The sequence below is a fragment of the Vidua macroura genome, chromosome 20, assembly GCF_024509145.1.
Source record: "Vidua macroura isolate BioBank_ID:100142 chromosome 20, ASM2450914v1, whole genome shotgun sequence".
NCBI lineage: Eukaryota > Metazoa > Chordata > Aves > Passeriformes > Viduidae > Vidua > Vidua macroura.
In genome coordinates, this window is record NC_071590.1 from 6,652,055 (window position 1) to 6,677,170 (window position 25,116).

The window sequence follows — 25,116 nt, forward strand, 5'->3', positions numbered from 1 at the left end:
GCTCTGCTGCAGTTCCGCCCGTCCCTGAGACTTTTCCTCCGTGCCCCAGCGGGGTGTGCACGCCCTGGACACTGGGACCAGCTGCCCTGGGAGAGCTCTGGAGCGTGCTGTGCCCCAGGGGAGGGAGCAGCTGCTCTTGGCTCAGCCCAGCCTGGCCATCAGAGCCTGCTGTGTGCAGCCACGGGGCCCTGGGCACCTGCCTGTCACGATCCGCTTATTGCGGGGTGTCGTGATGGTTCTTTTCACCGATCCCAAAAGTGCAACAAAGGCAAACAACAAGGGACTGTCAGTTAATCACAACAAATGCACCTTTATTAGGGGCCAAAACAGTAAATGCGATAGTGGGGATCAGAAAGGAGATAGAAGAATAGAGAGAGAGAAGAGGAAGGATATGGGAATAGCTACCAACACAGGCGAGATCCTCAGTGGTCCGGACGATGGGGATCCGTCTGTCGTGTCGGGGGAGTCTCCGAAGTTCTGGTCGACTCGGGGGTCCAATTATAGTCCACAGAGGAAAGAGGGGGGAACAAGTGTAACAATGAAAACCCATTGTAATCGCCCTGAGGGAACAGGTGAGTCCACAGAAACCACCAAAGCAAGACGAATACAATGAAGAATAAGTCCATTTGAATCACTGAAGGGAAACAGGTCATGTCATTTGTGGTCAGGCCACCAATTTCCCCTCCTCCCTATAGCAGGGGTCTCAGTCCTTGGGAGGAGGGTTCTCATTCTTTGTTTGTCACAGTGGTAACGAGGCAGATGAGGGGTCTTCAATGAAGGACCACAGGAGTCACCCCAAAAGTTCATTTGGCTTAAGAATGGAGATTAGAAGCAGGCCGCGCATCAGGCTGTCCCGTGCTGGGTCCATGTCAGGTCTTTGCCAAGTCCTTGCCAACTCCTTGCCAAGTTCTTGCCAGGCCTTGTTCGGAACAGCCAGCATGACGGTTCAGTGGTTGCACCTGCACTGTGTCCTGTTCTAAGCCGGAACTGCAGTGGGGGAAGGGATTCTTTCTCGTGGCAATCGGAAGGCAGAATGGAAAATGAGGGGCTTCAGACGGACTTTTACACCACCCCGTGACTGACGATTGCCCTCGAAAGATCTTCCATGGTGTCGTTGTGGAGTCTTCAGGACTCGTCAAGTGTTGGCAGCACATCCCAGGGGAAAAGGGAAGAGAAAAAGGAAAGGAGAGAGAAAACAGGAAAACTAAAACAATCACAACATATTAGTAATTAAATAATAAGCAGAAATACAATAAGTATTAATTAAATCAATAATAGTTGAACAATAAATTGTTCAGATAATAATCAATATTCATCAATTAAACAATAGATTGATCAAATAATAAACCAGTATAATCAATATTAAACAATAAAGTAATAAACCTAGTATAATCAATATTACTGAGTACAATTTTATAATCAATAAACAAAAAATAATTAAAACAATGATTAAAACATATCTTCTAAGCTTATAATCTTCTTGTGTCTACAGTTTTGGGAACATCTATAGTGTAAAGGATGTCGGCCAAGTGGTGTGCATTAATTATAGATGTTAATTTTGTTAATCGTTTCATCATTCTCCAATTTACAATAAGCAAGATTACTGATAAAACAAAACCAATCATAACTAAAATCAGAAGGACAACAATGGGATGACACAATTTGTTCAGGATACCGGTGGCGGTGGGTGACCACCCGAAAAGGGTATCCCACCACCTGTGCTCGGCATCACTTTTCACCCTTTCTACAACACGATGTATTTCTTGCACATCATGATGAACAGTTACCAGAGTTTTCTGTCCATTCCCCTTGATTTTTCCTAGGATCTCTATTAGATCTTGATGAAGTAATAATTGCTTTACCAGAGTAAGGTTCATCCCAATGGGAGTAGGCAATAGCTTGTGAATCAACGTGAGATTGGATTCTAAAAGTTCATGTGAAGTAACTGGAGCTACAAAAGAAAAATCACATCCTGCAATTTTAGTAAAGTTGCAAGCACAATAATTTGAATGATTTTTAGTATCTACTACTGTACTTTCTATAAATACAGTATCACAAGCGGTTCTGAAGCAGGCACACCCATTGCCTGTATATACAAGGACTGTTTTAGAAGTCTCGTTAGGATGAATATCAAAATGACAGATATTTTGTTCTGTGTCTAAACAGATATCTTGAGCTATAATTGCATTACCTTCACAGATAAACCCTAGTTGTTCTCGGATAGTACAGGACTCTAAATTGACAGTTTGCCATTTGTCATTAATTTGATGGGCCCATTCTCTATGTTCAGAGGGATAGAAAATGGCTCCGTCATGATTTAATCCTAGTGCAATGATAGGGAATATCAAATGCACCGAGGCATTTCTTATGGTCAACACAAATGCTGTGGCTGTGTTTGTGCTGGGGTCATAGGTAAAATTCACTAAATTCCACCAGGATTGGAAATCTCTTTCAAAGTCAGTGGCACTGTCCCAGACTATTTTTCCTAATTTCAGTAGGAAAAGTGCCTTCTTCACCTTCTCTTATAATTGAGGCAGCAACTGACTGCATCCATAATTGAGCCTGGATACAGCTAAGAGCTAAGGTATCTTTTCCCAATTTGGTAGCAACCACTGATGTGTTCTCAAGGCCGATAAGGACGATTGCAGTGGTTGTTGTATTTTGGTTAAATCTTTAGTCATAGAAGCCAATTTATTCATTAATATATCTGAATTGATTCCCAATCCTGTTCCCACAACACCAGTTATGTCTCTTGGCACCCGTTTTTTAGGAGGGTTCCACTGTCGCAGCCAGGTTGTCCAGCCCTGAAAAGAGGTTTGCAAAAAGGGTGAACAAGGGTGATACAAGGGTTGTATTTCTGAGACATTGTTTTGCATCAGCAATTTGACTTGTTTAAGAGACCATAACAGATTAAACAATATCTGTTGTTGGCCAGTTTTCCTGATTATATATGGTCCAACTTCAAAAATTTTCGGGGTAAGCATAACTGGTGGCTGGGCTCGAGTGGTGGTAGTGGTGGTGGTATAAACCGTAGTAGATTGGGCTACAGCGTTTATTATAAACTTAAAAGAAAGCCCTTTGGTGTTTTTTTTTTCCCCATAAGCAAACCACTTCTGCAGTCTGTGTTAGTGTAAAATTGTGCCAACAATCCTGTACGCTTGGGTGCGTGCAGACCTTTTTGTGCTTAAAGAGATCCTTTCACTTTTTCTGCATGCTACCACAATTATTTCAGACCACGGCCACTCAGCTGCTTTCTGGCCATGGGGTTGTGGTAGGATGCAGAAAAGTATTACCAGTTTTATCATGGATTAGGTGGTCTTCATGTCCCTCGGAGTTCTTCTGGAAAAGTAAACTCAACAGAATTCTGCCGCCGAGAGGCAGAAAAGTTAGAATGATGGAATTATCCAGCATGTATTTGTCCAATGCTCTTTCCCTAGAGCACCAGAGGCTTCCCATGCATATTTATTCAGAGGGGGTTTTAGCACAAGTGGTACTAGTCCTATAGTAAGAGAGGTCCACCAGAACAGGTTGGCCAGGGTAATGAGCTGGATTATTAGGATCATTTGGTACAGAGCATAGGAGTCAGTGTAGATGCAGACCAAAGAGGAATTCTGTGCTTCTTGTTGAAAAATATTCCAGACAGCTATCAGCTCCCCACTGTGTGTACTACCTTCTCCCTCTGTAATAATTTGCTCACCAGAGGAAAAGTGGAGGGCTTCTGCCCTATATTTCCATCCTTTTCCTTCCCCTTTAGCAGAAGCATCAGTAAACCAAGAGTTTGCTGATTGTTCGGGGCATAAAGGAGGGGTTACTTTGATTACAGAGGCAAGTTTGTCCAAGCTCTCAGTTTCTTGGACTGCTAAAGTTTTTACAGGTCCTTCTGTCATTGAGAAGAAGTTACAGTAATGTTCAACCTGAGCATACCACTTTCTCACTGAGGCCCTCTGGGCCACCCCGTCAGGAGGGGGAGTCCCACTAGTGACTGTCTTAATAACCTTGAAGGGGCCTCTCAATACAATTGGTTGTTTTTGTGCAATTTTTTCTACTTCTATGAAAGCTAAGATAACCATAAACAATCCTTTTTCCCAGGTAGTGTATCTTTTCTCAGCATCTTTGGAACCACGGGAGTAAAAACCAACAGGTCTTGTCAGACCCTCAGGACCCCGCTGCCATATGTGTACTGACAGCCCTGAGGAGGCAAATCCCCATTCCACCTGGAAAGGATCTGTAGGATGGATAGGGGTCACTGCTTGATGAGCTGTTGCTTCAAAAATCAGCAATTGCAATGCTGACTCCTGAGAAAGACTCCAATCCCATTTCACCCCTTTCCTCAACAAGTCATAAAGGGGAACAAATGGGTCGTTCTGGTTACTAGGAAATCTATCTGGTCTTTCTACAGGAGATACAGCTGCTATAGTTTTTTGAAGGAGAATTGCTGTAGGTTTGAGTGATTCTGGAAGCCCACAAATTAAAGGGGTCATTATCTTGGGCTTCACAGGTAATTGCATCAGGGATTCAAAGTCAGGAATTAATTTCTTTTTGTGAGTCATTTGCAGGCAAGCAGCTTTGTGCACATTTTCCAAGAGTTGATCGGGGGTACTGATTATAGCTATGGGATCTCCCCTTTCCAAGGGGCTTGTTCCCCCGGCCCAAAAAGCTGCACGCTGTGTCAGGGACCATGTGTCACCTTTCTCTCCTGTTGTTAAGAAGACACCATGCCCCCAATACCCACTGGCTTCCTGTTCAGTTAATTGAATTTGATCACCACCAGTGAGGGACACCCGGAAAACATATTCTGTTTCTGATTCATGTGGAGGGTGTCCGTATTCCCTTTTAAGCTTAGCTAGCTCGGTGACAGTGTTTAGTTGTGATGGTATGTGTTTGGTTGTGATGTGAGGTTCGAGATCATCATCACTGAGATAGTTATACTCTGTTTTAATCAAGGGTCTCAAGTGATGGCAGCAATGTTCCCCACAATTACTTGCTGCTTCAAGTTCTTTATGAGGATAGATTTGTTTAATGTGAGGAGTTTCCTTCTCCTCAGGCTCTGTAGAGGAATCAGCATGATGTGATTTGTTAACATGTTCCTCTGTTAAGGCAGCTCGCAATGCATAGATCACATTTTTTGCTTCATATAACTGTTTTTGCAAAATTTCAACTAGATTTTGAAGGGAGTCTATTATAGCATGTTCCTCACTTCTTCGCTCGAAGCGATTTTCTATAGCTGCCATAAGACAAGCTCCTAAAACTGAGCATAAGATAGTTTTATTTTTGCCCAGTTTGAATTTTGTTTCATGTTGTAATGAACACACTCTATCAATAACATTTTCTAAGTTAAACCAATTACTCTGTGCCCATTTTTCTCCTTCCGTAGAAGGTTTGGCATTGTGTTTGGCTAGTAGTGCATAAAATTCAGCTTTAATTTCAACGCTAAGATTGTCACTCATTTTGTGAAGGGACCAAAACCACGACAGGGAGGTACAACTTAAGTTCCACAAAATTACACAGCCCTCGCTGTGTCGCCCTTCGCTTCCCTGGGTGGGTGAAAGGACAATAATCTGCCTGGGAGGCTCTGCTTAGTTTCTTCAAGTTGTCCCTTCCTTCCCAGACCAGATACACACAACAACAACAAAACAACAGTGTCCCGCCTTTTGCACTAAGGGATCCTTTATGAATTTCCAAAGACAGTATGGGTGCCTTTTCAGCTGCAACCCTTCTGTCTAGACAGAAATCCTGTCCGTGACGCCAATTTTAATGTCACGATCCGCTTATTGCGGGGTGTCGTGATGGTTCTTTTCACCGATCCCAAAAGTGCAACAAAGGCAAACAACAAGGGACTGTCAGTTAATCACAACAAATGCACCTTTATTAGGGGCCAAAACAGTAAATGCGATAGTGGGGATCAGAAAGGAGATAGAAGAATAGAGAGAGAGAAGAGGAAGGATATGGGAATAGCTACCAACACAGGCGAGATCCTCAGTGGTCCGGACGATGGGGATCCGTCTGTCGTGTCGGGGGAGTCTCCGAAGTTCTGGTCGACTCGGGGGTCCAATTATAGTCCACAGAGGAAAGAGGGGGGAACAAGTGTAACAATGAAAACCCATTGTAATCGCCCTGAGGGAACAGGTGAGTCCACAGAAACCACCAAAGCAAGACGAATACAATGAAGAATAAGTCCATTTGAATCACTGAAGGGAAACAGGTCATGTCATTTGTGGTCAGGCCACCAATTTCCCCTCCTCCCTATAGCAGGGGTCTCAGTCCTTGGGAGGAGGGTTCTCATTCTTTGTTTGTCACAGTGGTAACGAGGCAGATGAGGGGTCTTCAATGAAGGACCACAGGAGTCACCCCAAAAGTTCATTTGGCTTAAGAATGGAGATTAGAAGCAGGCCGCGCATCAGGCTGTCCCGTGCTGGGTCCATGTCAGGTCTTTGCCAAGTCCTTGCCAACTCCTTGCCAAGTTCTTGCCAGGCCTTGTTCGGAACAGCCAGCATGACGGTTCAGTGGTTGCACCTGCACTGTGTCCTGTTCTAAGCCGGAACTGCAGTGGGGGAAGGGATTCTTTCTCGTGGCAATCGGAAGGCAGAATGGAAAATGAGGGGCTTCAGACGGACTTTTACACTGCCCTCTGTTAAACCAGTGCCTCACACTGGCTGCAGCAGCTGGGACTCCAGGAGGGAAGAGCTGGGGGTTTCAGCAAAGAGAATTCCCAAACCAGAGAGCCCTGTGGCAATAAACACCGAGCCCTGCGTTTTCACTGAAGTTTATGAATAAAAGAGAATATTCCTAGCACGAAGAGAGTATGCAAAGTGGAGCCACTTGCAAATTACTTCTGCTGGGGCGGGTTTTGGATCTGGTAAACTCGGTGTTAAGGTTGTCTTGAAGGTACAGCAGCCCAAAAGTGTATCCCCATCTCCAAATGCACCACAAATTCACTCTTCTCCCCCAAACAAATGTTTAACCGGATGCTGTGGGTCAATATTTGCCTGGAAATTCTCAAACAGGGGGTGGTGCCGAAGGTCGCTGCTGGGAGGGGGGGCTGGACAAGAGCTGTGTGTGCCCCATGCAGAGCTGCTGGACAGGCCAAAGCAGGTGCCAGCTCCAACGTGGACATGAACAACCTCAGGTAAGGGACAAACCAAAGGATTTGACAGAAATGAGGGTTCCTGCAACAGCCCTCTGGGAGAGAGGTGTGAATTTGGCAGAGGGTTAAAGGATGGGCACCAGCAGGGAGGAAAAGGGTATTTAGGGTTGTATGTGACTGCGGGATTTGGGGTGAAGGAAGGGGAAGAGTGAACTGGCCTCAAGTTATTTTCTGCCAGTGGGATCTCAGCCCAGCAGTTCTGGGTGAAGCAGGGACTGCTTGGAGAGTGGAAAGCAGCCTCAGGAATTAAATGCGACACCGTGCAGGGGGCAGGGCTTTGGCATGGAGGCTTTATGAGAAGGAGAAGGTATTTTATTTCTGTCTGAAAGGGAAAAGTAGCTGGGTGAAGCGTTGGCCAGGGAATGGGTGGGGTTTTGTCCGTGACCCTGGAAGCCCTGTCCCACACTGGAACTGGAGCACGGAGGGGGGAGAGGCGGGGTTTGCCAGCAAAGGGAGAAGATGAGTGCTGGGAAGGGGAGGACTCCCCCTTCCAGGACATAATGCTGGGAAATCGCTCTGGTATTGCACTTCATACCTGCAAATTCCCTCCCAGACAGCACTTGCTGAGCACCTGCAGGTCAGTAGCCCTTCTCCCAAGAGCCTGGGGCACAGCTGAGGATGCTGTGCCTGTATCCTGGTGGTTTCCATGGGAAAGGAGCAGAAAGGCTCTTGTCTCCTTCCAGAGGCACAGTGTGTGCAGCACTGATTAGGGAAATACCATTTGCAATCCAGAGAAACCAGGGCAGCAGGGTCAGACAGGCAGGATCCAAGCGGAGCCTGGCTGTGGCCGCAGCTCCGCTGTGGGCCCCTGCTCCTCTCTGATTTCCCTGCCTTGGCACCAGACCCAGGAGCCCTGTGTTGTTTCTTTGCAGCATTGTTCATCTCCCTACTGCTTTCCACGAGCTCCTGTGCCAACCTGTTTGGCCAGGTTGATAATTTTCTCCCTGTAGACCTGAATAGGCTGAGCTCACAGCTGGAAATAACTCCTCTCTCGGCTGGTCCTTCTGTTCCAGGAAAATGGGGTTCCTCTGGGGGCTGCTCTGCCTGGCTGCTCTGCACAGCCTCCCAAGGGTAAGTTGCTACTCCAGCAAAGAGCAAGGGAAGTGTGGTGGCTCCCTGAGCCAGACCATGGGGGAAATACCACCCAGAGAAGCCCTGGAAGGCAGAGAGGTTGAGGATACTGCTGGGGGGTTTACCAGCAAGGTTTCTAATCTTCTACCCAGCTAAAATAGTTGTAGATGTTCTTGTTATTCATATTTCTGTGGAAATTTTTCTTTTGGAACTTGACCTCAACTGTATTTAGTGACCGTGACCTTCAGGAGTTAACAGGAGCTTTTTGAAAAGCAGGTTTTTCCTCCCCCCTCACTTTTAAATCTGGATCCCTGTCAGAACTGAGATTGCAAAACCCCACTGCTCACTCTCAAAAGGATCCATTATTTTGTGCCAGACTGGCCTGACCCCTTTTTAAACAAATCCAGTGTTTGCAGTGTCTCCCAGCTGCTCCTCACTTCCACCTCCCCATGTCAGACCTCGCCGCCCCTGCGTCTGCATCCCAAAATCCTGCCCGTGCTGTTGCCTCGTGGGGACTGCTACAGCCAGGATTGCAGTGCGAGCAGGGAAGACAAACTCTGGAAATTCAGAGGGACCTGACTTTGTTTCTTTGTTGATTTTTTTTCCCCCCTCACAGCTGGCACATGCCACTGACCAGCAGCATCTTTTCCTGGACAAAGATGGGAAGCTGAGGGTAAGCACTGATGGGTTCCACCAAAGGGGGCTGAAGTTATGCTGTGGGATTTGCAGTTTTTCCTGAGAAGGGATGAGCCCAGGCAGTGCCAGTGCCAGGAGAAAGTCCATCTTTCTGCAGGCTTTACTCCCAGCTGCTGCCAGTGCTGTGCTCCTTCGGGCTGAAAGCTCCACCCTAAATAACTGCACAGAGCATGGAGTTAACATCAGTACTGGTGTGTACAGGGGCTGGCAGGTGGATGATTTAATTTCTGATTGATAAGGAAAGGTGAGGGAAACCACCAGCTGTGAGGATGACAGGGAGAAAGACCCGTTGCTGATCCAACCCATTGAGCCTGGGATGTTTCAGATCATGCAAATGTGAGGAGAGTAGTGGCAATGCTAAAGGCTAAAGCTTAGAAGAGTGGAAAATGAGGAAATTTAGAAAGAAGAGGGATGGAATAGAACACACAGGTCAAGAAAACACAGATGCCCAGAGGAGGAATTGAGCCAAACTCGATCAGGGCTGTGACAGCAGCAGGAGCTGACCAGTGTGAGGCAGGTGGGCACTGCTAAAATGTGTGAGGGGAGGCGATGAAATCAAGGCTGAGGATCTGTAAGTGCTGGAGGCACAGGACATGTGCTGAGCTGGTGGTGGGTCTTGCCCTCAAGCTTTCCTGAGAGCAAGTGGAGGAGGAACCACTCCCAGACCCTCACTGGGTCCGTTTTCAGAGGATACAAGACCTCTTTTCCAAAGCCATTCCCTCAAATCATTATCCTCAGGGTTAAAGGGGAACTGAAGCAAAACCGCCACCAGAGCAGAGGAGTCCAGCTCTGCCCAGTTTTGTCAGCCCATTTAGGTGTGCAATAAAAGCCCATGAGGATGTCACTGTGCTCTTGCTTTCCCAGTGCTATCCTTGTTTCTCCCCAGGATGTGAAAAGTGCTAGACTTGCACAGTCGGATTTGCTGGGAGCCATCCCAACCCTGCCAGAGGGAAAGATGGTAGAATTTAGTTATGACAGCTTCCAGAAGAACAATGGACCCATGTCAGCATTCCCCACCACCCTGCCAGACACGAGGGATGACTGGAACTCAGAAGATGAAGCTGTAGCTGGGGCTGGGGGTTGTCGTGGGAAGAAATCACCTGGGGAAAGTGCCTCTTCTGAAGAGGAAGGAGAGGCTGGAGATAAAAGCTGTGAGATGACTTGGAAGAAGAGCCAGAGGCTGGCAGATGGCTTGATGAGATTCAGCATTGATCTCCTGAGAGAGGTGCAGCTGGAGTCCAAGAGAACCAACGTGATCCTGTCCCCCCTCAGCATCGCCCTCGCCTTGTCTCACCTGGCACTGGGTAATTCTGAGTGGCCAAACCACCATTCCCTGCCCTTCCCCATTTCCTCTCCCAGAGGCACGAGCAACCAGATGCAAATGAAATACAGTCCCTTCCACTTATCCTTGCTCCTGCAGCTTTAATTAGGCATGATTACAATTGAAGCTGCCCTCTGAGGCTCCGACTCTCAGATTTCTCCAGCCTCTTTTGTGAGGCACAGCGTGTTTCTAACAAGAGGCAGCCAGAGTAACATCCCTGTTTTCCGCTCTTTGGGCATGAGACCTAACAGGGATTTGATTTTTAGGAGCAGCAAATCAGACAGAGAAGCGTTTGCTGGAGGTGATGCACCTGGAGTCAGTGCCCTGCCTCCACCACCTGCTGGGCACCCTTCGCAGGAGGCTCACAGAGTCCACCCTCAGCCTCGGGTCACGTCTGTACCTGCAGAAAGGTGAGAGGTGGCCCAGGGGGGCCTGGACTGGTGCAGGACAAACCTCCCAGTCACAGTGAGAGTGATGGAAGCACCCTGGAGACATCAATTTCCCCTATTTCCTCCTGTTGGGGAGTGTCATATCACGCTGAGCAAACCTTTTCCATCATTCCTCCCCTTTGCCAGGGTTTGAGGTGAAAGAGAAGTTCCTGGAGGATTCAGAGAAATTCTATGGAGCAAAGCCCAAGACCCTTTCTGGGATCAGTCAGGATGACCTCGTGGCCATAAACAACTGGATAAAGGAAACCACTCATGGGCACATTCCCTCCTTCCTCCAGCAGCTCCCTCAGAACACAGTGATGCTCCTGCTCAATGCTGTCTATTTCCACGGTGAGCTCCACAGGCCTTCCTTATTTTTTCAAGAGGAAATAGTTAGAACTCCAGTTTTCTGCAAGCCCTGCAGCTGAATATCCTCTCTTCTCCTCGCTTCCTGCTAGGCAATCTGCTTGTTCTTGTGCATCTGCTGTTCCTCTTGCTTAGATTCCTTTACAGTAATGATTCCCAACTGCTTCACATGTGCTAAAAATGTTACTTGACAGCAGAGCCAGGACACAGCAGGTGGGACCTGCAGTATCTTTGCCTCCTGGTTCAGGATCCCAGGCAGTGGTACATCCCTGCTCATCTACTCAGTGATCTTAAAGGTCTTTTCTAACCTAAATGATGAACCAGGTCGTTTGCAGCTCTGCACACCCACCACAGAGCTCAGAAGCAGCTTCTGTGGATTTCTCTCTGACTACAGCGCAGTGGTCGGCCACATCTTCCTTTTTTAATTCCCTGAGGGCTGTGCACAGACCAAACACTTCCAGTGTAAATCTACAAATGTTTTACCTTGGTCTTGGAGCAGTGTTTCCCCCTCTGCAGCACAGAGGCAATACTCCCCATTTTTCAAAGCACAAACATAGTCTCTTTTATCTCCATAGCCTTCAGTAGTCTCCCACGCTGAGGCATGAGGATTAATCCGTGTTCTTTTTGTTATTCCATAGTTTCTCTCTGGATGATAAGAGTTTCCTGCTGCTAGGGCTCCTCCAGCCTTGCTACTAACTTCTCTTTGCTGTATTTTCACTTCCCTGGTCACTACTGGCCTTGTTAGAGAACTCAAGATAGGAGGAGTGTCAGCTCAGCAGTTTCTGGTTTTCTACTCAAATTTTAACTTCATCACTTTCAAAATTTTTATTTTTACAGGGTTTTGGAGGAATAAGTTTAATGCAAGCTTCACTGGGCCAGATGTGTTCCACCTTGACAATGAGTTCGTGGTCCCAGTTGAAATGATGAAAGCCCACCTGTACCCCCTGAGCTGGTTTACTCTGGAGTCCCAGGATATTCAGGTAGGGATCTCTTAGGAGTACAGCAAATTTTCACTGGAATTTCCTCTTGCCTGTGGTATTTTACTAACTGCAAGCATTCCCTCCAAAAACACAAATGTTCTTTTTAACAGGCATAGCACAGAAAAATTTAATAATCATTCTTTGCCCTTGCTTCCAGCAAGAATGTTGAGACTTCACTTTTAATCTCTACGAAAAACCACAAAGTTCCAACTAACCGGGAATTAATAGAATTTTAAAGCCCTGAGTTAAAGATAAATGAGGAAATATGAAAAGGAATTCCCTCAGACAGTGTGCTGTTGGAGTTTTTCAGAATCCAGAGTGGGGCAAGCTTGTGCATGTGGGCTTTCACTCTGCCATGTGCTCAATCTTTACCAGCCAGTGGCTAATACTAAAATCTAAAGCTGTTATTCCAACAAATTCTCCTCTGGAGAAATCAGATCCCTCCTTCTCACCAGGCTGTTTTCATCTGGGAGAAAGAGTGGCCCTGTAGACCAATTAGAAAAAGACTAAATTTAAAGCATCACTTTCTGGACTTCCCTTCCTTTTCCCTGAATTATTCTCTGGTTGGTTTTATTTCCAGGTGGCCAAGTTTCCCTTTAAGAGTAATGTGAGCTTTGTGGTCATCGTACCAAACCACAACACCCAGAACACCTCTCACATGCTGGAGAACTTCCCTTACAAACAACTGTGCAGGCTTTTCCCCAGAGAGGTGCCCACCACAGTGAAGATCCCCAAAATAAAGTTGGACTACAAGCTGGAACTCAGCCAGGTTCTCAGCCAAATGGGTAAGGCCTCTGGCAGGGCTTGCACAGAACAAGAGGAGCTGATCAATCTGTTCGCTGACACCCTTGTTTCTAAAGCTGTGCCTCACAGCTTGCTCCAGAACTCCAAACTCTCCCAGCTCTTCTTCCTCTCCTCCTCCTTACTCCTTGCTTGCCTGGCACCAAATGTTTTGCTCCAACAAGATGATACTACAGAGAATTCACAGCTTCTCACAGTCTTTACGAGTTCTTCCTATTGTAGCCAAGACCAACTTCCTCCAAGCATCAATCTTGGTCTCTTACTTTGTCATTTAATTCAATGTCCAGGACATGGAAATTGCCAACAGAGAAAATGCAGATCACAGAACCTGGAGCTGAAATAAAACACCACGTGCTGCCTTTCCAGATGAGAATAATTTAAGAGTTCACTTTGTTTTGCAAAGAATTGCTTAAAAAAAATTATCTCTGTAGAAGTGTTTCCAGCCTAGCTAGAAAGAGTCTTCAGACTTGCTGCTGCTTTTAAAGGATGACTTCAAGTTCTTACACTACTATTCTTAAACAGGTGGAAATTTTGTTTCTCTTGTCAGTCCTCCATGGTGGGCAGTACATGGAGCAACAGATCAGGGAATTGCTTTCTTCAGACAGCTTTGAGAAAACTCAGAACTCGTGGCACCAACTTGGTCTCATTTCTCTGCAGGCCTCCAGGAGTTGTTCATGAGCCCAAATTTCCAGAAGATCACAGAGGAGCCTCTCTTTGTGTCCAGTGTACAGCACCAGGCCACCCTGGAGCTTAAAGAAGATGGGGTGGAAGCATCTGCTGCCACCAGTGTCATGCTGTCACGCTCAGTCTCTGTCTTCAGCCTCGACAGGCCCTTTGTCTTCGTCATCTTTGAGGATGAAACAGGGATCCCACTTTTTATTGGCAGTGTCCAGAACCCCAACCCAGATGCTGCTCCCCAGATCCGAGAGCCACAGGACTCACGTGAAGCCACAGATGCCAACGAGCACCGCGTGCCCAAATAACAGAGGGCAGAGCCTGAGTGTTCTGGGACTCCTGCCTGACCCTCTGCACCAGCTGGGAGAGGCCTCCTGCCCCTCTGAGGCCACAGGGGGCAATTCCTTGCTGTTTCCCTTTACAGATCCCTAGAGACCAGTCCTGGGATAGCCCATTCCAGCCCTGATGAGCTTCTCCAGGTTGAGGCTCCCCTCTGTTGAACCTGAAAAGTTTGTTCTGCCTGGATTTCCCTTCCAGGGCTCTCAGTCATGGAAGGGAGACTTTCTTGTCCCCAGACTGTTATTAGAGTCTTCATTAAGATGTTATTAGAGTCCCCTGTAGCCTGGAATCATCATTAGCATCTGGCAGCTTGGACATCAGCCAGGGCTGTATTAATGCGGCTCTTCCTTCCGCAGTTCCTGGGAACACGAATCCCTCAGTGTTCCTCTGAAAACCATCTGTGCCCACCTAGACAACGACCTCCAGAGCAACTGGACTAGAAACCAGTTGGCTTCTCTAGGATGAGTCACTGCCACTTCCAGGCATGGGTTCATTTCAAAGATTCCCTTTTCCCACTCCTTGGCTATTTGGATCTGATGTAGGAGGCTCTGGAGTAGGAAACCCCTCCCTTTGAATCCTTCTCTCCAGCCCTTCCTCTAGAGGCTGGGTAACGCTAGATTTTTCAAGGCATATTTTATAAAGTGTTTTTTAGTAATTTTTATGTTGGCAGAATAATAAAGAATAAAGTAGAATATATTTGCTGAAGGTGTCGCATTGAAAGACCCAACAGAGAAAGGAAAAAGGCACACAAATTTAGTAATTGCAAAGATTGGGAGGAAAAAAATCTGGGCACGACACAAGAAAAGAAAGGAGGGGCTGTGGCAAAGGATCTGCTTTCTGCTACACCTTGTCACAGGGAACAACAGGGGCGGTGAGGTGAAATGGCAAATCTGTAAAGACTCTCCAAGGACCGAGTCCAACAAGTTTTGAGCATCTCCCCTGGCAAGTGTGCAGGGGATAGATGCTCTCTGGGTCAGAGCTGGCATTGTGAGATGGCAGGATTCCCTGAATTAGGGCATGAGCTCAGTGGCACAGGGTCAGGAAGGTGTTTGGCCTGTGAGCAGCAATGCAGGGATAAGCAAAGATGTAACAGCCCTTAACCTTTCTCTTGGGTAAAACCTGACAAGTGCTGGGATCTGCTCAGAGGGTCAAATGTGCTGATCTGGCATCTGTTACCTGTGATTTGTTCTTCACTGGGATATTCCTGGCTCCACAGTATTGATGCCGTGGATGGCTGGGACAGCTTCCAGGGAAAGGAGGAAAGATTTTGACACCTCTAGCTGAATGTCACTGCTTTTGTTTTGTCAAAAGAGAATGTCCTGTTATAGCTTCCCTCTGGCCTGGGGTGGGTCCTTGTTCCAGTGCAGCAGTGCCCTAAAAGCCCATGAGACCTGGCACAGATTGTCCAGAGAAGCTGCCCAACCCTGGAAATGTCCAAGGATAACTTGGACAAGGCTTGGACCAACCTGGGATAGTGGAAGGTGTCCCTGGCCATGGCAGGGTGGTCAGAACAAGATGATCTTTAAGGTTCCTTCCAAACCAAACCATTTTATGGTTCTATCATGGAATTTTGGGGTCCCTCCACCCAACCAAGCCATCCTACCACTTAAAAATACTAACTCATGAAGACTTCTGTACAAAACAACTCCTCTCCGTAGTAATTTCTGCTTCCAAACCCCCTCAGCTGCTGGCTAGAAAGGATGGTGCTCTGCTCTTGCAAAGCAGCAGTTAGAGAGCCCAAGGGCCATCCTCCTGGCAGTGTTTTCCTCGCTTGGGAAGGCTGCCTTCCCTCAAAGGAAGGAGCAGAATGCTTCTGGGAGCCTCCGTCCCTGAATAGTCTGCACCATCTGCTGGCATAAGAGCAGGACTGACTCACTAACCATGAATTTCGGGGATGCAGGCGACTTTGGGGAATAAAAAGTCCTGGCTCCAACCTCCAATTATGCATTTCTTCCAGTCTAAAAGGGGAAGAATGGCCGAAGATAATGCCTACCCCTCTAACCAATGTAATGACACAAACCCTTCAGAAAGAGGCTGTAATTACAGAACCCTGCAATTTTAACAAGTAAACCCACAAGAATTCAACCTTTCTTACTAGAGGGCACAGCTCTAGCCCACAGGGAACATTTTAGCTTATTTATTTATACAGATTCATTCCTAGCATTCAGAAATACCATTCCATGCCTTAGGTAGGTCTTCTTTGGCTACTGTAACCTCCCTGAATGCCACGGTGTTGCACTGCAACCACTGCAAAATTTGAAGCTCAAGTTTTCCTTTTCACGCCTCTACCCTCCAGCTCCTGCTTTTATAAAGTTTTTTCCCTTGTTCTCAGTTTCCTGAACAGCTTGGTTCTTATTTCCTATTTTCTGTCTTGCTGCCATCACTCCTCCTCCAAGCTATTCTTGTCAAACTATTAATTTCATCTTATTTGACAGTACAGCAGCCCTTCACGACTGTGCTTCGCTCAACAAATTATCAGTTACACCAACCATAAGACTCTTTTTCACTCCACCGACTTTCCAGAAGAGGCAGTTTGTAAAATGCAAAGTAATATTAATGTTTCTGCTCAGGAGTTTCCACTTTGCATTGCTAAAGCTTTCATTTTGACGGAGCTGTATTCTGAAAAGACATGACTAGCACAGGGTGTCTGCTCTATCCATCTGCACCACTGGCTCAGAATATCAAATAATTCCCAGCTTCTTTCATATTAGATGTACTTTTTTCCTTACCTGGAGCAAATTCATATCACCACTACTTCCACAGTAGAGGTGAACCCTGTCAGAGAGCATGCTGAGACCAAACCAGAACAACAGCAAAATGTTTGTATTGATTTAATAAAACTGATTTTGTTAGATGAATTTAATGTACCATTTCAGGGATATCCTTCACCTACAGGAATAAAGCTGGCTTTGGTCTGTAATAACATTCTCTGAAACTACCACTCTGATTTAAATGGTTTTAAAACCAAACCTGTATTTAAACAGATGGATTTTCTTTTGAAGATAGAGACAAGACATAAAAACTTTTCAAGTGGTCCTTCCATAAAGGGCATTTTAACACCACAAACAAGGAATCACAAAGAGATGAAAACCACCAGAAAACATCTCCACAGCCAACACCCCCATTCCTGGGCTGAAGAATAACAAGTACAATCTTTTCTCTGCAGATGATTTTGCACAGAACAAGCTGAGAAGCAGCTGAAAGCAGAGCTGCTACCCCTCTTGTTAGGAGGGGTGGCCTTTGAAGCAGTGACTAATCACAGGGCACACCTGATCTGCTCTCCTGGCTTGCAAAACCAGCAGCTAATGCATCTCTGAGCCCATCCTTTCCCCTTTGCTGAGGGACTGGATGAGCTCAGTGCTCACCCGGAACGAGCTCCTCGTTACCTGCTGGCAGCGAGCCCCAGGAGATGTCCCAGACCAGGAGCCCTGACATCACTGCAGCATTTGCAAACAGAAAAACAGCTGGATCTGGTTAGCTGCATGTCCAGTTAGCCCAGTATCCTGCTCCTTCCAGTAACCATGGCTGAGGAAAAAAAAGAATGGCAAGGGTCAAGGAAAACCCAATGTTCTCTGGCTGTATTGCCCAGCTGGCCATTGGTAGCCTTCAGGGGACCTTTCTTCCACTAATATGGTTTGGCTTGGGTTTTCTACCTCAAATCTATATTTATCTTTCATCTTCTGCAATATCTAGTTATAATGAGTTTTACAATTTAATCTTTGTTTAAAAATACATTCCCTTGATTTAAATGTGCACGGGTGGGTGCTCCCCTTGAGCCTTCTGTGGAAAATAATAATGGAACTCCTCTGTCCCTTTCCTTTCTCCATATCATTTATCATTCTGAAAGCTTCTACAAGATTCTCTTAATTCATCTTCTTTTTTAACAAGTCCTTGGCTTTCCAGCCTCTTTTTTCAGCCAAAAACTTTAAGCCAGTTAATGATTTCTTGTTAACTAGTAACTATCACTGGATACAAGCAGTTCCCAGCATCTTAACTGCCTCAAACAACAGAATCCTGTTTCCACGGTCTCTCCATTAAATCTTGGACATAAATCTATAAATCCATTAAACACTACTGCATTAACCATACCTCTGAGACAGAAGGAATTCCCTGACGTGACCTATGGCAGAACTGCAGGGATAAAATACTTGCTCAAACAGGGCAGGGAGTGTTTGCCTTTCCTACCTGTGCTTTACCCACCAGGCTGCCCTTAGCACGGGGATTTGTTTGGGGCAAAAAAAGGGTTGAAAAATTAGTGCAATTCAGGGTGAGGGTGGCAAGGGCAGAAAATGGGAGCAGAGCACTTTAAGAGAGCCCTGGGAAGCTGTAACCTGAAGCCTGCCGAAGGCTGGGCTGGGGGAAGCAGCAAAAAGCAGATGTGGCTGCACCAAAGCCGCACTGTCCTCGACTCGCACCCGCTGGGAGCCCTGACAGCAGCGGCCGAGAGGAGCCCCAGGTAAGGCACAGCTCAGGGACAGCTCAGGGACAGCTCACCTGTGCCACTGCCGGCGGCCAGGGGAGCACAGGGCAGGGGCTGAGGCTGGGCAGCTCTCAGAGGACCTGGGAAATGGGAAGAATGGTTCTTCTGCAGGTGGGATTCCCACCAAGAGACCTCACCAAGGATCGGGAGCCACCAGCATCAGCTTTGCCCCCGGGGCTGAGCTGTGCTCGGGAACTGGGGTGGGTTTTCTGCTTTTCAAGCATCTGCCTTGCAGCTGGGAACATGTTCTTTGTCTGTGATGGTGTGACAGTCAAATCCTCTGGAGCTGGTGGCTGCAGGATGCTCCAGGAGCTGTGGAACAAGCAGAGTGAGCAGTCTGAACTCATGGGTCCTGTTTCACAGCACCTCTAAAGTCAGAAGTGTTTATAAATGATGTGAGAGACTTGTACCACTGTAGGTGGAAAGTAAAATATTTCCTTTGCACCTGCAGGCCGTCACAAATCGACAACTCCCAGACACAAAGTTCCTTCTCAGCTCATTTCTCAAGGCTTTCTTCCTGTACCTTTTGACTGTAACATCACTCGCTGTTGCTCCTCTTCTCCTTCAAGGCAGCCACAGATTTTAATATCATGCCTGAAACCATCCCACCTCTGATCCAACCAAATTCTTTTCTCTGCATTTCTGGCTGTGTGCTAAGAGAAATACAGATAGAATCCAGATGTTCAGGCCAATTCAAACGCAAAAGGCTTTGTCTTTTTAAAATGGAAATTGCTTTTTGGCAAAGTCTGAGAAATACGAAGCTGGTGACAGTACTGGCAAAAACAATACAATCTGCAAAACCAATCTCTGCTCCCATGCTCCCAGGAGCTCAGTGTAGCTGGAAGCAGAGGTTGTGTTGAGATTATTTTCTTTTTCTTCAGAGAAAAGGTTATGCTCCATGGAAAAGCTTCATCTCTAAGCTAGACTGGGCCAAACCTCTTCCTCTCAGCATGCAGGAGTGCAGCTTGGCACAGGCATCCTCACAGAGCCCCTGCCTAGCCTGTTTGACTTAGATTCATGCAGGACTTCTGGCATCTCTCTTCTAGCGTGGTGCCTGTGCACTGTAAATCTCTGGAATGACAGGAGCAATCCCAGCATCATATCCACTATCACAGCACCAGATATACCAGATAGTAAATCCTCTTGATCCACAGCTTCTGCACCAGAAACCTCACCCATTCTGCAGCTGGGATGGCAGCAGGTTGCAGAATGCAAGTGCATGGTGGGGAAAGAGGGTACCACTTCTGTGTTACACTGGCTAAACACAGATGAGAGCTTAAAACCTCCCCTGTGATGCTTTTATCTCCAAGGCAGAGCTGCCTCCAGAAGAAAAGGCAGGGAAGAGAAAAGCAGACTGCCTCTCACTCTGCCTGAATGGGGTCTTGAGCTGGGGCTGTTGTCACCACATGTATTTCTAGCAGCAGGCGTGTTTTCTTTGTAGCTGAATTTAATCTGAAACACATGTTCTTCCTCTGATTTCTCTAGTTGCCTGGATGACAGGGGTTAGTTAAATACAACCCTCTTTAATTTCTGGGAATCTATCTAAACATTGCTTCAGACCAGCCTCAGTGGCGACTGTTCTTGGGGGCAGGAAGCTTCAGTAGCTCTGGTTTACCCACAGCAAAGCCCTGGGTTACTCAGTGCCCTTCTGGACAGACAGATCTGTCTGGAAGGGCCACTCATCCCAGGACTGGAGTGATGAGAAGTGGATTCCACAGAAGGAACAGCTCTGGGGAGTTTGGTGGTTGTCTCCCGCCTCCATTAAAAATGTTGAATAAGCCAAGCTCTGCCTTTCACTTCTCCAGGTTTCCTCATTGTCTTTTAAGAAAGCTTTTCTATTTTACTTCATCAGATTGCAAATAAGAAGCAATGAATGGACACAGGTACATGTAGACACAAGAAAGAGCGAACTACTGCCTGAGGCAGGTAATTTGTATATCAAAGCAGTAACCAGTCAGTGTTGCCTTCTGCCCCATTCAACAATATGGATCTGGTGCTTTTTATAAATGAAGTCTTGAATTTTTCTGAAGCCTAAGACTCAGAAGTAATGATTTAGTGCTTTTCTGGACCTTGGCACTCAATAACTGCCAGCATCAGTGTGGTTTGGGCCATACACATCTGCTTTTGTGCTCAGGCACACCCACACCATTTGCTTGCCCAATTTTAAAGTCACTGGGGCCACTCTGGCTGAATACTTCCAACAAGAGAAGGAAACCTGGTTCAGATCAGGTGCGTGTTTCACAACTGGAAGGACAAGCAGCAGCATCTGTCACTGCAGCTCCTGTCATAGCCAGGTACACTGAATAGTTGTGTAGAGATGTATTTATCTGATTGCTCAAACTCTCTCTGTCATATTCTTATTCTGTAGGTCCGGCATGCAGATTCCAGTGGTTCTTCTTTTCCTGGGTCTCTTAACTGTCCCAGGCAGAACCCAGAACTCAGCTACTGAGCAGGTGAGTAGGATACAATATGCAGAGAGCAAGGGGAAGAGGTGTGGAGCAGGTAATTCCATTTTAGAGATTCTTACTGAAGGATTAAGCACTACCCTCCTAAATTACTGGGATTTTATTTAGCAACATAATGAGACTAACTCCTGCTTTACCTGGATAAAACCACAGTAGTTATATCAGGGGGTGACCAAGAGGCAGAATTTCAAACTCAGTGCTGCCTTTGGCATTAAAGTAAGTGTTCCTACACTCTCTATAAGATTAAGTCAATATTTCTGTAGGTCACAGAAGAATACCTGTAGTTGTTTGCCTATGAAGTGATTACCACACCTGCAAGTCTAACCAAAGCACTCCTTGGACCTGCCAGAACTCTGCCACAGCTGATGGAGCCAATGCTGGTGAGGAAGAGGAAGATCCATTCTACAAGAGCCCTGTGAACAAGCTGGCAGCTGCAGTCTCCAACTTTGGCTACGACCTGTACCGCCAGCAGTCCAGCCGGACAGCCACGGCCAACGTGCTGCTGTCTCCCTTCAGCCTGGCTACTGCACTTTCTGGTCTCTCACTTGGTGAGTTCTTTGCCCCGTTTCCACACTCATCCTCAGGTTTGGCAGCCCTTCCCTCATGTTTTCCTGGTCATTGGCAGGGGCTGGAGAACGAACTGAGGATGTGATTTCTCGCGCCCTCTTCTACGACCTGCTCAACAAGGCTGAGGTCCACGACACCTACAAGGACCTCCTGAGCAGTGTGACTGGGCCAGAGAAGAGCATGAAAAGTGCCTCCCGGATCATCTTGGAGAAAAGTAAAAGTCCTTCTTCCCCTCTATAAAATTTTACCTAAAAAGCTGTCAGCAGCAGTTATTTTGGCGTGACTATATATATATATAAAAACACACTGAGTAACACAACACTAACAGCTCTGGCTCTGGCATTCTGCTGAGCCAGGATGCAGACAGGGCATGGAATGCTCTTGCTGCTCCAGAAAAAGCCTGGGAAGTTTGTGTGCACTTAAATAAAGGACCAGACATGCACACAAAGACATTGGTGACAGAACAGTTAACTCACAGAAGACCTAAGAGAAACTTGCTGATAATTTTGCCTTCACTCCAGGCTGTCTGGCAGGTGTTGCTGGCTTCCAGGAACCACAGATCACATTTTCTATTTGTGATAACATTCAGCCATATTCCTTTGTTTAATTCCTTGCAGAGCTATTTGAAATGTCTGCTTCTGGCATGCAATAAACATCTGCTGAGAATGCTAAGAGCTATCTTTTGGAACCTGCTGGTTCCAAGAATCCAATAGGTTGAGTAAGCTGTACTCAGAAAGCAGGCTGGGAAAAGAAGAAAGGCTGGTGTAGGAATGGCTGTGTCCAAGCCTTCAGTTCTTATCTCCTTTTTTCAGTTTTCAGAAGAGAGTTATCCCATGCTTCAGCATGGGTGGCTGTAGGATTTGGATCACTTTCCTCAATGTGCTTTCAGATATTTCTCTTCAAAGCAGGTTTCTGGAGACAAACAGGCACCGATATCTTATAAGAGACCTGCTGCTGGGCTTTGGATTGCCACCTGCTGCCTTGAGATTGTTTGGATAAGGCAGCTAGCTGCAGTATCCGTGTTTTTATTCCCCAGGACTCAGGGCAAGGCCTGGATTTCACAGCCAGCTCGAGAAGTCCTACAAGATGCGACCGAGGGCACTGAGTGGCAACACCCAGCTGGACCTCCAAGAAATCAACACCTGGGTCCGACAGCAGACAAAGGGAAGGATCATGAGGTTCATGAAGGACATGCCCACAGATGTCAGCATTCTCCTTGCTGGGGCTGCTTTCTTCAAGGGTAAGAATGTTGGGTGCTTGGACACAGAAAAAAAATCCACTAAGCATGTGTCAGAGATGTGAAGGAATGCTCTTCCAATAAAGCAAACACGCTGTCAAACAGAGAGTGTGAGACGAAAGTGTTTGAGAATGTTTAGTAAAGAAGGAAAAAGAAAGCACACTACCTGAACAAAAATAGTCCTGAGGGAGGAATTATAACTCTTGGGAAGCCGAAACTTGACCTGTTTGCAGTAAGAATCAGAGAGGGAAGTTTAAGCTCACAAAACTCCATTCAGAGACAGGATATTACCATTTAGGGAAGGAACAGCTTAGAGTGTTCTGAGATTTCTTACCACTGTGGAAGGAACAATTTGATACTAGAGAGCTGTTCTTAAACATGCTGTAAGCCAGTGTCCTGGAGAATTATTGCTTAGAGACAAGGAGCAAAATAAAGGGTGGGGAGAGAAGCACTTTATATCCACTGACACAACTGTTACCCTTTAAAATAGTTTTGTAATTACATAAGTAGACATCAACTTCCCAATGGCTACTCCACCCATACACTGGCTTGATTATTTATTTGCCATTTAGCCAATTCTCAGATGAAAAGGAGGGGCCAAGGATGGCAGTAAATCAGTAGCTCCAATCAGTCTATTTCTATCCCTGTTATGCCTCAACTCCTTAATGCACAAATACTGTATATTAAAGCACAAGATTAATCAGCCACAGGCATAAGCCTGGTTTCATATGCTGTTATTCTAGCAGAAAAATCCTCCCTTTTCTCTCTTATAAAATAGGGACATGGAAAACCAAGTTTGACATCAAGAACACTGCCCTGAAGGACTTCCACCTGGACGAGGACAGGACTGTGAAGGTGTCCATGATGTCAGATCCCAAAGCCATCCTGAGATATGGTTTTGACTCAGAACTCAACTGCAAGGTCAGACAGCAAATATTGCCTAAGATCTCCTAAACCTACTGAGGAGCAGGTTCAGCTACACCTACCTACCTGTTAACCCATTCCAGCCTTGCTCCTCCCATCAGCTACTTTTGCAATCCCTATTTTGAAAGGCAGTGTGTTGACTCTTAGGATATCCTGCTTCAACCCAGGCTATGTCACAAGCAATCCAAAATTTAAATTATGCCCAGGTCCTGCCAGCCTGTATTGCTTGACTTAAAGTTGGGCAAGAAGGGCAGGGTGCACCTCTCAAAACTTTTCCATCTCTACCTCTTTCAACCAATCTTTCCCTGGAGCATGAGTTCAAAGGTGTTCAAGTGAGAATTCTCCAAAGCAATGCTGCAGGATTCAGCAGGTGAGAGAGCACTTCCATAGCAGGAAGAGTGCAGCAAGGATGGACGAAAGCCTGGGGGAAAAGCCAGAAGTGTCAGGAAGCATCATGTCAGATAAAAGCAAACAGGGAAAAAAGATCAAATGTTCACTGAAAAGGTTGAGATTCCAGCCTGAGAATCAGGCCTCTGCCTGGTACAGGATGGGTAAAACTGTTTATTATTGATGTGACCCTTTCTTATCTCTCTCTTATTTCTGTCTTGCAGATTGCCCAGCTGCCCCTGACAGAGGGAATCAGTGCCATGTTCTTCCTGCCTACGAAGGTGACCCAGAACATGACTCTGATTGAGGAAAGCCTCACTTCTGAGTTTGTCCATGATGTGGACAAGGAGCTGAAGACAGTCCACGCTGTGCTGAGCCTGCCCAAACTAAAGCTGAACCACGAAGAGGCACTTGGCAGCACACTAAAGGAGACAAGTATGTGCATCACACCCCCTTTGCAGGCTGCCAGGGCTCAAAGCAGTGGTCAAGTTGCTTCCTGCTCTCAGGTTATGAAGCTGGTGGGTTGATAGTTATGGTTGTGGAGATTTCACCAGCAACCAAATCACCTTCGTCCAGGCACCTTCTCATCTTTTTATCACATCCCTCCACCAAGCTCATGCAGTGCTGCTGAGATTGTGGGTGAAGCTCAGTACAAGCAGATGGAAGCTGCTCCTCCCTGTTCCCCCAAAAAACTCTGCCCAAGCAGCTCCCTGCCCTCGTGGATCACACATAAGCAGTGCTGCACCCCCTTCTGCAATCCTTGCCTTCAGCTAATGGAACTTTCTCTCTTTTCTCAGGGCTCCAATCACTTTTCACATCACCAGATTTCTCCAAGATTTCTGCCAAACCTCTGAGATTATCACATGTGCAACACAAGGCAATGCTGGAGCTTAGTGAGGATGGGGAAAGATCCACACCAAACCCTGGGGCCAATGCTGCTCGTCTGACCTTCCCCATAGAATACCACGTGGACAGACCTTTCCTTCTTGTACTGAGGGATGATACCACTGGAACCCTCCTCTTCATTGGCAAGATCCTGGATCCCAGGGGTGTTTAGATCCCTTCACAATAATCTGTAATGGTAGGGCCCAAATGGAAAGGGTGATTCTGGGAGGGATACTGGCTCCCTGCTCTGCTGCACAAAGACACAACTTGCAAATCTTACGCCTTCATGCTGCAATAAAAGAGCTTTTGCTATTAATCTCAGCAAGCCCAAGTATTCTCCCTTGAAAGGT

General features: G+C 46.6%; 2 protein-coding genes and 1 long non-coding RNA gene across 4 annotated transcripts; 2 read left to right on the forward strand and 1 right to left on the reverse strand.

Annotated features, from left to right (window-relative positions):
- Positions 1-286: 286 nt before the first annotated feature.
- LOC128817320 (uncharacterized) lies at positions 287-2,476 on the reverse strand. The gene is made up of 2 exons (XR_008440163.1): positions 1,067-2,476; positions 287-987 (listed from the first exon to the last, which is right to left on the reverse strand). It is a non-coding gene; the product is annotated as an uncharacterized LOC128817320 (long non-coding RNA).
- A 4,545-nt stretch (positions 2,477-7,021) lies between these two features.
- On the forward strand, positions 7,022-14,517 carry SERPINF2 (serpin family F member 2). 2 transcript variants are annotated; one of them, XM_053995735.1, is made up of 9 exons: positions 7,022-7,126; positions 8,158-8,215; positions 8,832-8,888; positions 9,798-10,215; positions 10,499-10,642; positions 10,808-11,011; positions 11,864-12,006; positions 12,587-12,791; positions 13,465-14,517. In XM_053995735.1, the coding sequence occupies exons 1-9, from the start codon at positions 7,113-7,115 to the stop codon at positions 13,788-13,790; spliced, it is 1,569 nt and encodes a 522-aa protein (XP_053851710.1). In that variant the 5' UTR covers positions 7,022-7,112; the 3' UTR covers positions 13,791-14,517. The 2 variants fall into 2 exon arrangements, with proteins under 2 accessions (XP_053851710.1, XP_053851708.1); XM_053995733.1 differs by lacking the exon at positions 7,022-7,126 and adding an exon at positions 7,623-7,721.
- Positions 14,518-18,141: 3,624 nt separating this feature from the next.
- Positions 18,142-25,082, forward strand: SERPINF1 (serpin family F member 1). Its single transcript, XM_053995736.1, has 8 exons — positions 18,142-18,277; positions 20,670-20,754; positions 21,116-21,314; positions 21,392-21,547; positions 22,370-22,573; positions 23,349-23,491; positions 24,106-24,316; positions 24,679-25,082. Exons 1-8 carry the CDS (start codon positions 18,198-18,200, stop codon positions 24,936-24,938), a joined length of 1,338 nt encoding a protein of 445 aa, XP_053851711.1. The 5' UTR covers positions 18,142-18,197; the 3' UTR covers positions 24,939-25,082.
- Positions 25,083-25,116: the final 34 nt, after the last annotated feature.